Raw genomic sequence first — 14,629 nt, 5'->3', positions numbered from 1 at the left:
CCTTGCAGTCTTTTTTTTTTTTAATGCAGCAGAAAGTTAGCGTAGAGACCCTGTAAGGGAGGGGCTGCTTGGAATCATGGAGCAGACAAGGAATTTTCCCCAAATTTATTCAGTGTCACAGTTCTTGCCCCACCTCCAGCTCCTGAAGGCAGAGATGGGTCTAATCCATCAAAATAGCACAGCAGTATTTAAAGAAGTTACTCAGGATGATCTTCCAATATATAAAATAAACTTTACATATAGTCCCCACTTTTATACACAAAAAAAAAGTAGCTTTTTTTTCCCCCTTGTACACAATATTTGTCATCAGCGGGTTACAGACAGTCAGCTGGGAAGAGGAGGTCCAGCAAGTGGTCTTCACCGTGTAGCGGTTGGGAGTGCGACGGAGCGATGGTGTTTGTCCATTTTGAGAGAACCCAGAAGAGCCGAGCAGTAGAACTTTAAGTCTCTCTTTCTCCAGTGAATTCACCGCATATTTTGTAAGATGTTCCTGAAGTTTTCCAGTTCTCTAACGCTTGTTGAAATCCTGGGTGCAAGGAAAGCAAAAAGGAAACATTAGAGCAACACGTGCATCACGCCTTATTTCAAATTGAAGAGAAAGGGACGGCTATCAAGGAAAGCTCCAAGCAGCTCTTAGGAAGAGAGAATTTAGAATTTCAGCTAAATTAGGTTCTGGTTACAACCGGGCCCTTCACTAATTTCGCAGACTTTTTCTAAAGCAAACACTGAGAAACACAGTGGAACAGGATGTTACAGAGAGCCCAGCAGTGACCAGACAAACCCATTAACTAGAGGTCAAGAAACAGGCCATAATATTACCAGCTGCGCAGGCAGGTCGCAGAGTCTCCTTGCAATATAAGCTTGTTTCTTCTGAAGGGTTTGGGGTTTTGTTTGGGTTGTTTTCTGTGGTTTTTTTTTGAATCGCCTACCTCATTTTCTTGCTGAATGCGTTTTGCCCCTGGAGCATCGGCAAAGATGCCGGGTCGGACTCTGAGGATACGGCCGCGAGCGCCTCGTCCGCAAAGGAGAGGCCTGCCCTTCCCAGCCAGGACAAGCTTCGGTTTTAAGGAGGTTTTGAATAACCCAAGTCACTTGTGAACAACAAGCAAAAGACGGAGGTCTGTTTTAAAAGGCTCTTCTAATCCAGGCAGCTGGGACACGACGTTGGAGTCTGAGAAAGAGCTGCCCGGCCCCAGTCTTTTCACACACAGCAGAGGACTCCCGGGGTAAAGTTTTAGCTGGGCAGCAGAGGGGGGGAAAGGGAAGAAAGAAAAAGGCTCTTTGCCTGCCAGCCCTCAACTTCCTCTGCAAACAGATGTTCAGAGGGTCCGTAAGTCTCCTGCACGCTGGTCCCAAAGGCTGTCTCGACACGGCACTAGAAAGGCCGAAGGAAGCCCGGCTCCTCTGGCCCGAGGGGAGCGCAGCAGCTGTGCTCGGGAGGGGAGCACCACCACGTCCCTGGGGAAGAGTATTTTTGGGTTTTCCAAATTTGACTGACGTGCACTAGGGTCTCCCCCCTGCTGGCCGTCCACCCTGCAGAAGGTACAATCAGCAGGTTTGAAGCGAGGCGCAGCAGGACCCCCGAGCCTTAGCATCGGCAGCAACGTCGCCCAAAGAATCCTTTGAAAAACCCGTTTGCCAGAAACTCCAGGTGTGTCAACACCACTAAGCGGTAACGTATAACCGGAGTGTCTTGCAGTCTCCTCTCTCTCCTAAAGGCCTTGTTACCCTCCTTCACTGCCAAAAACTCCTCATCCAGCTCTCCACAAGGGCTGGACTGATGGATTCCTGCTAAATTGCAAACAGATCTGGGAAGGAATTGGTGGAAGTGAGAAGCTTGAAGGAGAGCTCTAAAGTGAACACAGAACAGGAACAGCAACCCTTGTCTGGGGACAACGTGCTCCGAGGACAGAGTCACACAGTTTCTTAAAAAAAAAATCACCAAATTCTTTGCCTCTTAATGCAAATGCTTCCTTGAATTCTTTACACTCTACATTTCTGTAAGGAAGTTGTTTTAAATTGTTCCAACTGTTGCACTCCATATTAACATCCTCTGATGCTGGAGAGCTTCTTCATGAGACCGTATGATCAGAGAAGGAGTTAACACCAATATCGCTGATAAGAACTGACTGTTTAAGCTTAAATGGGATGTAACGCAGCAGCTTGTGTAAAAGTAGAGGAAAAAGTCTCAAACTAACCTTCCAAAAGCATTAAATAAGGCAACGATTTCTTGTCTTGTCAGCTGGAATCCATAGGAAGGGCCGCTTTCAGGTACCTTTTCTATCAGGTTTTCAGAAAAGAGGATCTTCAGCGCTGTACCCAAGCCCTGCGTCTGCGCACGACAAACAAGATCATTTAACAGCGGGGAGACAACCAGGGCCTGACTCACAAGCTTAGCTTCACTTCCTTCCTTCATCTTTGCAAGGATTCCTGTTGACATCGTCTTAACAGAGCAAGACCTGGATTTCACTTGACACAGCTCAGAGAAGGGAGCAGAGCCGAGCCAGGATGCTTGCTTTATTTAGCGTTACTGTGATGGCAGAGCTACCCAACAGAGGCTTTCTGTCTAGGTTTGACCGCGTGTAAAATTCAGTGCAGTTCTCACTGAACCCCCAGTTTTACAGCACCCTCTGCCTCGTTTGCCAGAGGCTCTGCGCCCCCTCCCCTCTCTCGGGGAGAAGCTGTAGCAGGTTAACCCAGTTTTCAGCTGCAGAGGCAAGAGGCAGCTGCTGCCAGGCCCCGCAAGCTGGGATCGGGCACACTGCTTCCCGCCGGCTGGGCTTGGTAACGACCCCAGCAGCCCTGATCTGTAGCCGGATCCAAGGATCCGGGAGCTGACCGGTATCCAAGAACCGCATCTGCGGACCAGAGTCCCGTCAGGTGAGGTGCTTCCAGACACATCCCCAGCTGCTGACAAAGCTTACCTGCAACTTCCCCCACAGGCGACATTTGAAGCAGCCAACACAGTCCATTATCTTAGAAATATTCTTGAAGTGCAGCCTAAATTCCTCCTAGGGGAAAAGACATTCAAGTTGACCTTCGTTACGCGCTAATTAGGACTTCATCATGTATTAATCCAAATCAAGAATGTATTAATTCTGGACTTCAGGCTAAATTCAGTGGGACTGACTTAGGGAAATGCTTCCTGAAGCGGGGTCCTCAGCAGGAATTCACCACTCTCCCCAGGCACACCCTATGGTCTGTAGCTACCCACAAGCATCCGAACCATTTGGAAAGCAAAAATGAATTGGAAATACCTGATCCGGTACCGGGCTCCCTTTCACATCTAGTAGTGTCCCAGACACACACCTGAAAATACCCTTCAGGTAGCAAGTGCCCCAAAGGGATGGGCTGCCCAGTTACCTTTAGTTTAGCAGCTTCCTTGTTATTCCCCGCAAAGAATGAGTTTTCATCGAAATGCAGCGGGAAAGACCTGAAATAGAATGAAGAGAGCTTTATCTCTCCACAGCTTGTCTGTACGGCTGAAGTCCAGATCCACAGAGGTATCTGGTTAGGTGCGCAAATGAAACTGAGAGGTGTCAGACATTGGACATCTCTAGATGTATTTTAAGTCAAGCTGCTTGTTTCTTAAATCTCTTGGAGGCTTTCAATCTTAGCTTGCATCTCACCTCGCAGACATTTTCAGCAATCGCTTTACAGTTTCTAAGCAATTGTAGTCTGTTTTCTAACAGACGTAAGCACTGAAGGCACAGGAGCATGACAAGATAAATTCAGACGTCGATCGCATTAGGAGACACGCATTTCCGTCTGGTTCCGGTATCTTCCATTCCTCTTACTCCAAACTCTGTCCAACAGCCCAAACCTCTGTTACCAACACGTTTTAAGATTGTTTTTTTTTTCTAGTCAAAAAACACAAAGCCAGGACTGGTATTCCACAGATGAGTCAAACAGGTAGCCAATTTCAGGGCTGACACATGGGCGGTTATTAAATTCAATTCTGCTAAATCAAAAAGGCAGCCTAGGCTATTAAACTGTGGGCTTAATTACCCTGTTTTGCAATTTGACTACAGATACCAGGGTACTCCCAGCTATATTACCCTACTGCACAACTCGCGCTATCCCACTACAAGAACGAACCCAGAACCTGCCTTTCGAGGCGCTTTAAGTGAAAGGTTAAGCACGCTCAGAGATGCCAGGGTTGAAAGAGCCATTCTCCCCAGGTACCGAACGTAATTACTTGGCCAGATGGAGAATTTCCAGCAAGAGGTTTTTCATTTCCGCATCGTGGCTTTTATTCCCCGTGTACAGCTGGAAACCCGGGCGCTCAAAGAACGGCAGCACTTTGGATAGGGCCCGCAGCTCTATCAGGTAGAGAAAATACAGGTTCTTGAGTCTTCTGGGACCTTCTCCTCTGGTGATGACTTCATCAAATCTCTGCTGGAACTCTGTAACATTGGGGCCCCATTTCTTCTCTGACCAGGTATCTGAGAGAGAAAAAAACAAAACAAAACAACACCCAAAACAATGAGAGGAGGTGGATGGGTGTAGTTCTGGTTCACCTCCTCCCACTGTCCCAGGCTAAACGGTGAAATGTAACTCTAACCAGGGAGAGCCAAGCTTTACAGTAGTCGCAGCCCTTTCACGAACCGCAAATCGTTCAAGAGTCAAGAGAGGCATGCTGTTAACCAAACTCAAACCCCAACAAACGCAGAACTCCTGCAGAGCTCTGTCAGTTGGTTTAAAACATGACCCAGGCTTACAAGCAAAAGCTAAAAACCGGAGGCTGCCCATTTTACACAGAACTAAATCAGCTGAAGAGTTTCTTGTCAGTTGAGCCGATAGAACTGCTCTCAGAAACAATCTAAGCTGGCGACAGCTCAACATCTGTCTGCAAACAAAGAGGGCTGGATGGATGTACCAGACAGGCTGCGAAGGTCTCTTCGTTCCTTCACTCTCCTGCCCGCAAAAGCCACCGACTTGCTGCAGAACTCAGAAGAGGCCTCTGCTGTGGTCTGAGCGTCTGCAGGGGCAGACAGCGCAGGCCTCCTGATCACGCTGCACTGGGAAGCAGCGTGGGGGGCAGAGTTTGGGAGGCTCCCTAATGAACGGGGACATCCTAAGAGAATTCCTTCTGTTGTGGAAATGCAAGAGAACAACAGCAGCCATGGATCGGAGGAGACTGGCCTCTATTTTCCATTATCAAGCCCACAGGTTTCACAAAGAATATTTCTCTTTGCTCATCCTATCGTGTACTTAAGATTATATAAAAGTATGCAATGGAAGATATAACACAAGTCATATCAAGCTGATGTATAAAAATTAAAAGAAAAAAAGAAAAAGGGAGAAACTTCCTCTTCTAAATCACCAGTGGATAACCAGTCCAGCAGGAAAGGACTCCTTCCCAACCCTGAGCTGAGGTAGGCTCTCTGCAAGGCAACCACGGCGCCTGCAGATGGGAATCCCTGCACGGACCCAGGCTGAGCCAAGGAACACCTTCTCAGGGCAGAGATCATCTTCCGCAGCCCTTCACCAACAGAAGCTATCCCCTTCAAAGCAAGCCAAGCAGAGCCATCTGGCTGTCCGTATCCAACCTTATTTTCCTAATCCTTTCAGCAGTCCCAACTCATTGCTTGCCTTTGATGTTCCTCTTGTTATTCCATCTCCCAACTCTAACGTAGTCTAACATCCAGATGAGGCCTACGTGGGCTGCAGAGACTTACCATCTGGCTGTCCGTATCCAACCTTATTTTCCTAATCCTTTCAGCAGTCCCAACTCATTGCTTGCCTTTGATGTTCCTCTTGTTATTCCATCTCCCAACTCTAACGTAGTCTAGCTCACATCCAGATGAGGCCTACGTGGGCTGTAGAGACTTAAATATAGTTACTTAGTTAAATCTAAATTACTTATCCAAATTCCAACAGCTATCTCTACATCTGTACTCGGTTTTTGTAAGCTTTAGCAGAAGGAAGGTGGTAGGCTTGGTCCACAGGTACCACTCTAAACTGTGACGACTAAATCCTTCAGGAGGTCAGTCAGAACCTGCATCCCACGCTGCATGAGCGGCGTGCCACAGCCTTTGGCCACGTAAGACACACAAATCACGTTTTCATATCACCCTCGATTTTCAACCCCAAGGTTGAAATTTAGATTCTTCAGATAGCTACTTCTGGACAAAGGCACGGAAAGGAAATGGGAATGGCATATGGAAATGGGTCAAGGCTCTTGGGAAAGCCCAGCCAAGCATTTCACAGTGAATCTCATAGGTGAGATTATTGCTAAAGTGACCATCATAAAGACAGGCTAGGAAGGGACAGCCTCAACACGCAGTTAGAAACCCACTCCAAAATAACCTTGGAGGAAGACTAGAAGGAATACGTGCTGGAAGTCTTGGTACAGAGCACAGTCCAGCCATTTTCAGACCTGAAGGCATGTGGTAACTGCATTCCTGATTCTGTTACACAACCTGTGTGCTGAGGGAGGGAAGAGAAGAGCGCAGAAGTAAGCCTGAACCCTGCTGGAACGGGCTCCGGCTGGCATTTAGCGGAGCCACGGAAGTGTCAATTTAGGACTGATGCAGGAGAGCCAAGGCAGAAAGCAGCATTTACCTTGTAAAAGGTACCTGGCGCTCAAATGGATGTTGATGCTTGCATGGAGACCAGAAATGAGTTTGTAGAAAGCTCGTTTCTCTACACAGACACCTAAAAAGAAATGCTTTCAGTATTCTGAAGTGCCCATACATCGAATTTTCCTCTCCCGGCTGTCAGACAGAAATCTAATCCCACCTGAGCGTGGCCAGTACCTCCCACCCAGTCCCTGGCCATTCTGCGTTCATCCCAGGAAGAGCAACCACGTTTAGATAAAGGATTACCTTTCAGCCACTTGTAAAACGTATGCCCTGGAAACAAAAGGAAAGCAAGCGCATCAGTTTGAGATGCCTTACAGCAGCAGGAGGGCTGTGTCATGTTTTAGGCTACTTCTTTGGCCATGCCTTTCAGAGCGCAACAGGATGATACACGAATGAGACAGGGCAGCACCCTCCCCTCTGCGGCACGGGAGGGCGACAGCAGAGGGGAGGGTACAGCCCAAGCCTGATGCCCTGAAACCACCTCTGAGGCCAGCCCCCAGAGCACCTCTGCCCGCTCCAGTTTGCAGAAGCAGGGCAAGGAGCATTAGAAGAGCGTGAAAATAGTTTTTCTCCTCACCCTTCTGACTGACCCCTCTATAACACGGTGTGGCACCAGCTAAACACACAGCACATGGTCTTTCCCACCCGTCTCAGCAAGGGCTGGGGGGTGGGGGCGGGCAGAAGCGCTGCAGAACAGCACAGCGTGGGGGGAAACAAGGATCATGGATTGCTTTTCTCTTCTGGCCAGGGCAGGGAGAGGGTTTTTTTATTAAAAAAAAAAAACACCTACAAAAAAACGCCACAACAAACAAACCAACAAAACCCACACAGTGCAAGCAAGGGTGTACAACCACACACGTCAGTGTTTCACACTACCCCTGCTACACGCTTGAAAGTAATCTGGAGGACATGAAATGATTTGGAGATAATTTGGAGACAAAGACATGCCATATACACAGGCCCAGTGCTGCAGAGGGCAAACAGCTCCAGGGCACAGCCCTTCCCAGATGTGAGCCCCGCAGGGCCGAAGGGAGTTGGGCACCCAGCTCCTACCAGCTGTCAGAGGCTGTTGGGACGATGAGTCTGGTCAAAGCTCCAGCCTGAGAGCTGCTTTCTCAGCAATAACAAGCGCCAAAAAAACCCCCACAACCTGAGTCCTGGTCCTGAAGGCTTACGACACTTCAGTGACTACCTTCAAATGGGACTTGTACTCCCAAAAAACTGCTGGTGTTTTTTACAGCCTCTGCACAAGGATGGGCTGGCCTCAGGGACAAGGAGCTCAGAGGGATCTCTGCACAGGGTCCTGAACACAGCAGAATTTCAAGACAACTTCTGATTCTGCCTGAATAATGATATTGCTAACCAGGTGCTAATGGTAGAGCTCGTGACAGCATGATAAAGACGCCACATTTGTTTCTGTTATCAGTAAAAACAAACAGAGTGCCACTCACCTCCATCGTCTCCTGATGAAAAAAAAAGCATGAGTGGTGCAGGGAGAGAAAAGAGGAGATAAAAATTACACATGACCAAAATCAAACTCCAAAGCACAAGCATTAAGATTGCTCCGTTAATGTGCTCTGACAAGAGCGCGCGCCTCTCCAGGGAGGTTTAGAAGTGTTCTGAACACAGAAAATATCATCTCCAACTGCAGCAGCGAACACACCAGATGAGCAACGCTACCGAATAACCTGACCAACGCAGGAGGGATCAGTATTTGCAAAGGAAGTAAAACCACCACATAGCTGAAGCAGAGACCAGAAAACAGGGGACACAGGTGTCTGCCTCTGCCAGGGATCTCCTGTGTGACCTCCGATGGGATACTCAAGGACCCCATCCTGGTTTCCTGCAGTTTATTAGTCGCTTGCAACAACTCTCGCAGGTAGCAGGTCAGATCCTCTATTTTCACATCCTCCTGCTTTCTCAACTGCGGAACAGCAGTCCCTCCCTCTCCCCCCAAAGTTATTGTACCTGTGTTATTTCATTCAGATCTTGCCCTAAACAGAGGTGGTCAAGGGAAGCACTGATATTTTAAAGGACATTGTACATTTCCTTCACCAGTGCTGCTCCTGAAGTACCATTCCTTTGCACAAGGGTCAAGGGAAGGGGAAACCACCTACACAGTTTAGGGGGGGGAATAAAAAAAATTAAGTTGTCACCCCAGAAGGTGCTGCTGGAGCAGTGTTCAGGTCAAATGAACGGGGAGTGAGGTGGTTGACGTTCTAGATGTCTGGGCCAGAGGGGGCATCAGGAGACATGGGGTCTTTTAGCAGCCTTGGGCAAAAGAAGCTCTTATGCTTCCAAAACCCTTCCCTACCTTCATTTACAGCGTCTAGCCTTAGATTCTAGGGCAGAGTTTCTCTTACTGGATGGTTTCCACAGAGGATCCCAGCCAGGTTCTTATTTCAGTCCATCACAGATGGTCTGGCATTGCTGAGTACAGAAACCAGGGACCCAGGAAGAGCTCAGGGTTCAGTCCTGCTCCCAGTCCCTCCAAAGCTCACATTTCTTCCAGGAGTGGAGGATCAGACTTCCTTTCTCCATGATGGATGCTAGAAAGCCACGCTTCCAGGTGCCCTTGCGTTAGCCATAAAATTCTACACTTCAGGAGCTACAACATATTTCTCATTCAGCAGAAGTAGCTCAGAGAGCACGGACTGTTCCTGGAGCTAGGATCAGTACACTACTAAACCACTTAGTGAGATAAATAAATGACTCACCTCTACCAGATGTCAAAGGTCTTTTTACATTCTGAGGCCTAAGAGGGAAAAAAAAAATCATTTAAATAAGATATTTAAATAAGTGCCTGTCTCCTTGCCGTGCAGAAACACAGCACGGCAGAAGTAGTTACTTTTCTGCAGTCAAATAGCCTAAGGAGTTCTTAGATCTCCTTCTGCGCTTTAGCTTTGCTCAGACAGGAAAGGCACAGAGCAAAATGTGGCTCTCTCTTCCCACCCACCCCCCTTTTCTTTCTTTCGAAAGAACAGCTAGGCAAACTCAAGTGCCTACAGAAGTGCTAGTGGACATTATCCCCCGGCCTTGGTGCAACACGATACACTAGTACGAATGGGGAGGAAATCACTAGAGAGAGATCAGAGCAGGCAAGACTACAGACCAATGCCCGCCAGTACTGTGCATCAGCCCCAGGGGTACCCACAGCAGAGTTCAAATTGGCACACAGAGCGGGGAGAGAGCTCCCGGCAATGGCCAGGGAGGACAGGACCGGGTGCCCAGGACCACACCACACAAGAGATGTGCACCCCCTGGCAGGCTGCTGTCCCACCACATCAGGAGCCTGCACCAGGGCAAGCTGTGGTCCAAAGAACAGCCAAGGGGGGCTGACGGGGCAGCCACACGACTCGTCCCTTCCTCTGACAGCCCACACTGCACAAGCGTTGCAGCAAAGCCAGGAGGATGGGGATTAATGGAGCAGTTAAAGCACATGCAGCCTCTCTGCAAAAATCAGCACCTGCGGGCTTGTGGAACCTGTCCCCCACAGCACCTACTTGAAGCAGTTTTCTTCGTAAATACTGTTCCAAATTTTCCAGGCATCCGGCCCTTTGTAGCCAGTATAGCGTTCGGGATTCAGGAGTAAATCCACGTACTCCGCGTCAGGAGAATAGATGTCTGCAAAGCGGAGTGCTGGGTCAGCGACAAAGACTTCTGAAGGAAAATGACATCTTCCAAGGCTGACCCAGCCATCCCTTTGCATGCTGAACAGTCTTGCCAGCAGAGAGACCAGCTCATCCCTCTCCAGAGAGGCAGGTGCATAATATTTGCTATGCATCAACCCACTGCAGCGGGGCAAAGCTCTCCGGCCTTCAGAGCTATCAGAGCACGAGGCCGCTGATGGCAAAGCAAACTCTGAGCATGCTCCATCCAAGCTGCTAACTTGCTAAACACGGCAAGATCCTGACCAGCAATGAAGCTTTGTCAGAAGTATTTGCATCGTAGTATTTTCAAAATACTGAGGGCAGGGGCGGGTGGAAAAAGAGAAGAAATGCTATATATGCTCCAGGCTTGCTGAAGTATTACACATTGGCCTGGAAGTTCTGCAGAGGTGCTTATAATCCCGTTACAAGACTTGTCAGATCGAACAGGTCCCTGTACCATCAGCTTCGCAGAAGCTGTCTGAAGAGTCATCGTGCCATGTCCACTGGAGCACTGCCTGCTGGGTTTCCTTGCTGCAAAGAAAGTGGAAAAAGACTATCAGAAAGAGCACCGATACTAGGTTCCCTTCAAGACAAGTAAGGATTGTGGAAGAAGCCAAACCTCAAAGAGCCATCAACAGCTCCAAGTCTCTTGGCTTCTTCACATTCTTCAGCAAGGTTACTGGCTTCCTCTGAATACTGGGTTGAAAAGCAAAGGGGTGGGGAGAGAGGACAATTAAAAAGCAGTTTTTCGGCTGTTATAATTCTGCCTTTAATGCACTAACCCATTTAAGCATCAGAAACACTTTTATGATTCATCCCACCCTGTATTTCCACAGGACGTCTGCAGATATTCAGAGGCTTATGCAATTGTGATGATTGTTGCAGGGACTCACAGCAGCCTCTGGCACTGCCGCAGGAACGTTTTGTGCCTGACGACACCTACTCTTGGAGAAGTCTCCTCAGCTGCTCTGCGTTAGGGGAAGGGAATACCTGACTTCAGGACAGCCGCCTCAAAGGCTCTAGAGCATGCCAAACACTTGAAGAGGGTAGAAATTTAGCCAGGAAGTACATCCCGACAAATACTGCCCATCTGACTAAGGCAGCTTTTATCAGCTGCAGTGACACAAAACTGGTCGTATAAGCCGCGTCATTTTGTGCACACAGGCACGCCTACCTTGTAACTTCCAGATCTGATTCCATCAGGGACTTCGTCCTGAAAGACAAAAAAATTGGGCATGTGCTACATGTGGGGCTGATGAGGCCTTTCAGCCTAATCTTTGAGAAAGATTAGGAAGGTTACCACAGTTTCTAGAAGTTAGAAGGCAATCAAAGCACTCAGCTTAGCTTACAACACATCCAATTTCTGGCTCCTCCACAGACTAAGGTTAAGCAATATTCTTGGTGTTTTATTTTGATTTTTCGCAAGACTCCTCTTCTCAAAGGGTCAGCAGCCTTCCACAGGTGCTACGTCAGGTTATGTTTTGCTTACCCAAGCGTGAGGTTGGGGAAGCCAATATAAACTTCAGAGGAGCTGGAGTTGCCTCTGGCCAGCTGATGTCTGGCATCCTGTCTCCCGGTGATGCCGGCGCTCCTGGCAGGAGCCCAGGCGCCTCCTCAGATATTGCAACTCCCAGCCCCTGACACGCGTCATCCAAAAAACTTCCCTTTTACCACCCCGTCACGTCATGTCAGGCTGCCAGCCCCGCACAACCCGAGGGGTCCATACAAGACAATCGGGCCCTACGTTCTCCTCAACTTCCATTTCCTCCACCAGTAGGAAGGCAGTAAAACCACTTCGACACCGCAGGAGCAAATGCTATGGTGGCAGACAGCGCAGGAAGGGAAAAATTAAGCAATGAATAAGGGTTATTTTTGTTCCTTTCAGAATGAAATGGACCCAAATCAAAATAATGAAAGAACCAGCAGCGACACAGTCAGTTCTTAAAATAAGAATAACTTCTAGCTAATACTAACGCAATTGTAACATTACTCTGTCACGTTGGTCATCGTCATTACCAAAAACATCTTTTTTAAGGAAAAAAGTATTTAAACAAAACTTAGGGTTATTTTGAGGGGGGGGGGGATCATCATTCCATTTTGGGTCCACAATAGGTGCTTTTTGAAGACTAGGGAAGCAAAGGACACTTGTTTGAGGGGTAGGGTAGTTGCTGAGAAGAAATGAATTTAACACACATAGAAGAATTTATATAACAACTGATACCCACACACACACACCTGCACCAGATTCTTTCAAGGTGTCGTATCCACTTAGATATTTTTTTTTCCAGCCAACAGCTACACTACATCAGGTTACCACCGAGTCGCCAGGTGAGGGGGACATACACCTGCTTCGCTGCAGCATACTTTAAATCGTACATGAAAATAAACCAGCGAGTTGGAAAAACGCATGCAAGTAGCGTCAGGAGGCCTCTTTCACTGAGAGCGCTCATCGCGCCATCGGCACGGCACACCATTAACACACACTGACTGCTCTGGAGACCCAGGAATGGGAGTGCGAGACGGCCTGCTGCTGGCTGCCAGCTCACAAAGCCAGGCTGGGCGGCGTTTTCACCGCCTCTATCAACCCAGCAACCAAGTTCCGATTCACTCCCTTCCTCGGCCCCTTCTTTTCAGGCAGACACCTGCAGGCAAGGTGTTTTCTTTTAGCTCAGCAAACAAAACCCTTTTGTCCAGGATAAAGGGACAAGAGTGTTTGCTTTTGTACTGAGAACTCAGAAAGAGCCATTTCATGTAAAGAGAGAGGGCTGGGAAGGGCCTAGTCAAATTCGTCAGCCAAAACTGCAAATCGCAGTGCGGCTTGTGGGCCAGCAGGGTGAATATCCTGGCAATTAACACAAGAGAGACTTCTTGTAACAACAGTGGATTTGCCCCCAAACCATCTCACTAATACCAAAAATAAAAGAGGGACCAGGACAAGTTTTTGGCCATTCACGGAGGGTCAGCTATTAAAAGCCTAGCCTTTCTTTAAACTTTCAGAATTTAGCATTTCGGCCTTTCTCATGGATACCAGTATTACCACACCTAAGAAAGCTCCATCAGAGCCACAGTTTTGCTATAGCTACAACGACGAGAAGAGTTAAGTCATTTGCCTGCTTCTTCCTCTTGGTCTGCGAAAGCCAAACACAGAGAAGAGGTACAAGAATGGATTTGGTACTTACGGATGGGCAGGGCTTTACAGCACAGTCTCTTATTCCACAGTGACTGCTGTCATCCCAAAAAGGACAAGGTTTCTTTAGGTTTACCTACAAATAACATATTATCCCATTACACATTTCCTCCATGCAACCAAGCCAACCTTCCACACCACAGTTTACCATGCAGCCACGCACCATGCAGCCGCGCGCTCACTCCCCCCCACCCGGTGGGATGGGGGAGAGAATTGGAAGAGCACAAGTGAGCAAAACTCGTGGGTTGAGATAAAAACAGCTTAATAATTGAAATAAAATGATAATAATAATATGATAATAATAATAATACACAAAGCAAGTGATGCACAGTACAACTGCTCACCACCCACCGACCTTAGCGCAAGACTTCAGATGACAAAACTTAGTGCAAGGTTGAGTGCAGCGAGAGTGGAAACAGACGGTGTTATTTATCTTAAGCAAAGTTGATCACGCTCATTCACTTGTCTCTCACACGAGATGCGTGTGCCCGTGCAGCCTGGCCAGGACTCTTTGTGTTAATACAGAAGACAAGACACACAGGCCACCGATTCCTAATCGCATCCCGAGGCTCCTGTTGAGCAATGACGAACTGGGTTTTGGCCAGGTGGTTCGTACCCTTTAGGAGCCAACAGTTACTACGGGGCAATCTTTGGCCTTGCGGTATTGCTCACTTCATCCTCCGTGAATCTTAGGGGAAGTTTGCTCCCCATTGATTTTGTTGCCTTGTTTTGGGCATCTTAGGACTAGAGCCTGCCTCCCCGTTAGAGGAGCAGGAGGAGGACGTGCTGGAGCCTTGCTGCCATCCTCCTGTGGCCACAGGTGTCAAGTCACCTGCGTTCTGGACTTGTCGGTGTGCAAGCCTTCCAGGCTTGATGGGAACAAGCAATTCCTTGGTGTTTACCAGATTGATTGCTATCGCTCACGTCCTTGTTATCAGTGCAGGTTATTCTTTTAATCCCTGCTTTGCTGTTTCTTCTGGTGCTTTCACACACAGACATTTCCATTCACGCTTCCTTCAGACCAATCTTAGTGTCCTTTCCCCTTCCAGTGTTGGGATTTGTGACAGAAATACTAACTTCTTTAACAAGTCCTAGTCTTTCTTTTCTGTGAGTTGGTATCAAGTATCATTCTTCCAAAACAATTAACATTTAACAAGATTTTGTGGGTTTGGGGGGGGGGGGGGGGGGGGGGGAGCAGGCCGATA

General features: G+C 48.2%; 1 protein-coding gene across 1 annotated transcript in view; it reads right to left on the bottom strand.

Annotated features, from left to right (window-relative positions):
* Positions 1–103: 103 nt before the first annotated feature.
* ERO1L (ERO1-like (S. cerevisiae)) overlaps positions 104–14,629 on the bottom strand; it is a 16,400-nt gene continuing 1,874 nt past the window's right edge. Inside the window, exons 3-16 of the mRNA XM_009322947.1 lie at positions 13,417–13,500; positions 11,412–11,450; positions 10,857–10,933; positions 10,695–10,768; positions 10,091–10,211; positions 9,305–9,342; positions 8,039–8,050; positions 6,831–6,857; positions 6,568–6,660; positions 4,199–4,445; positions 3,364–3,433; positions 2,925–3,011; positions 2,199–2,332; positions 104–526 (exon numbers count right to left, since the gene is read on the bottom strand). Of these exons, the coding sequence (XP_009321222.1) occupies positions 466–526; positions 2,199–2,332; positions 2,925–3,011; positions 3,364–3,433; positions 4,199–4,445; positions 6,568–6,660; positions 6,831–6,857; positions 8,039–8,050; positions 9,305–9,342; positions 10,091–10,211; positions 10,695–10,768; positions 10,857–10,933; positions 11,412–11,450; positions 13,417–13,500 (1,164 nt within the window). The 3' untranslated portion in view covers positions 104–465. The remainder of the gene's footprint in view (positions 527–2,198; positions 2,333–2,924; positions 3,012–3,363; positions 3,434–4,198; positions 4,446–6,567; positions 6,661–6,830; positions 6,858–8,038; positions 8,051–9,304; positions 9,343–10,090; positions 10,212–10,694; positions 10,769–10,856; positions 10,934–11,411; positions 11,451–13,416; positions 13,501–14,629) is intronic.

Source organism: Pygoscelis adeliae, unplaced genomic scaffold, assembly GCF_000699105.1.
Source record: "Pygoscelis adeliae isolate BGI_AS28 unplaced genomic scaffold, ASM69910v1 Scaffold314, whole genome shotgun sequence".
NCBI lineage: Eukaryota > Metazoa > Chordata > Aves > Sphenisciformes > Spheniscidae > Pygoscelis > Pygoscelis adeliae.
Note: the sequence above shows the minus strand (reverse complement) of the source record. Positions and strands in the feature narration are given on the sequence as shown.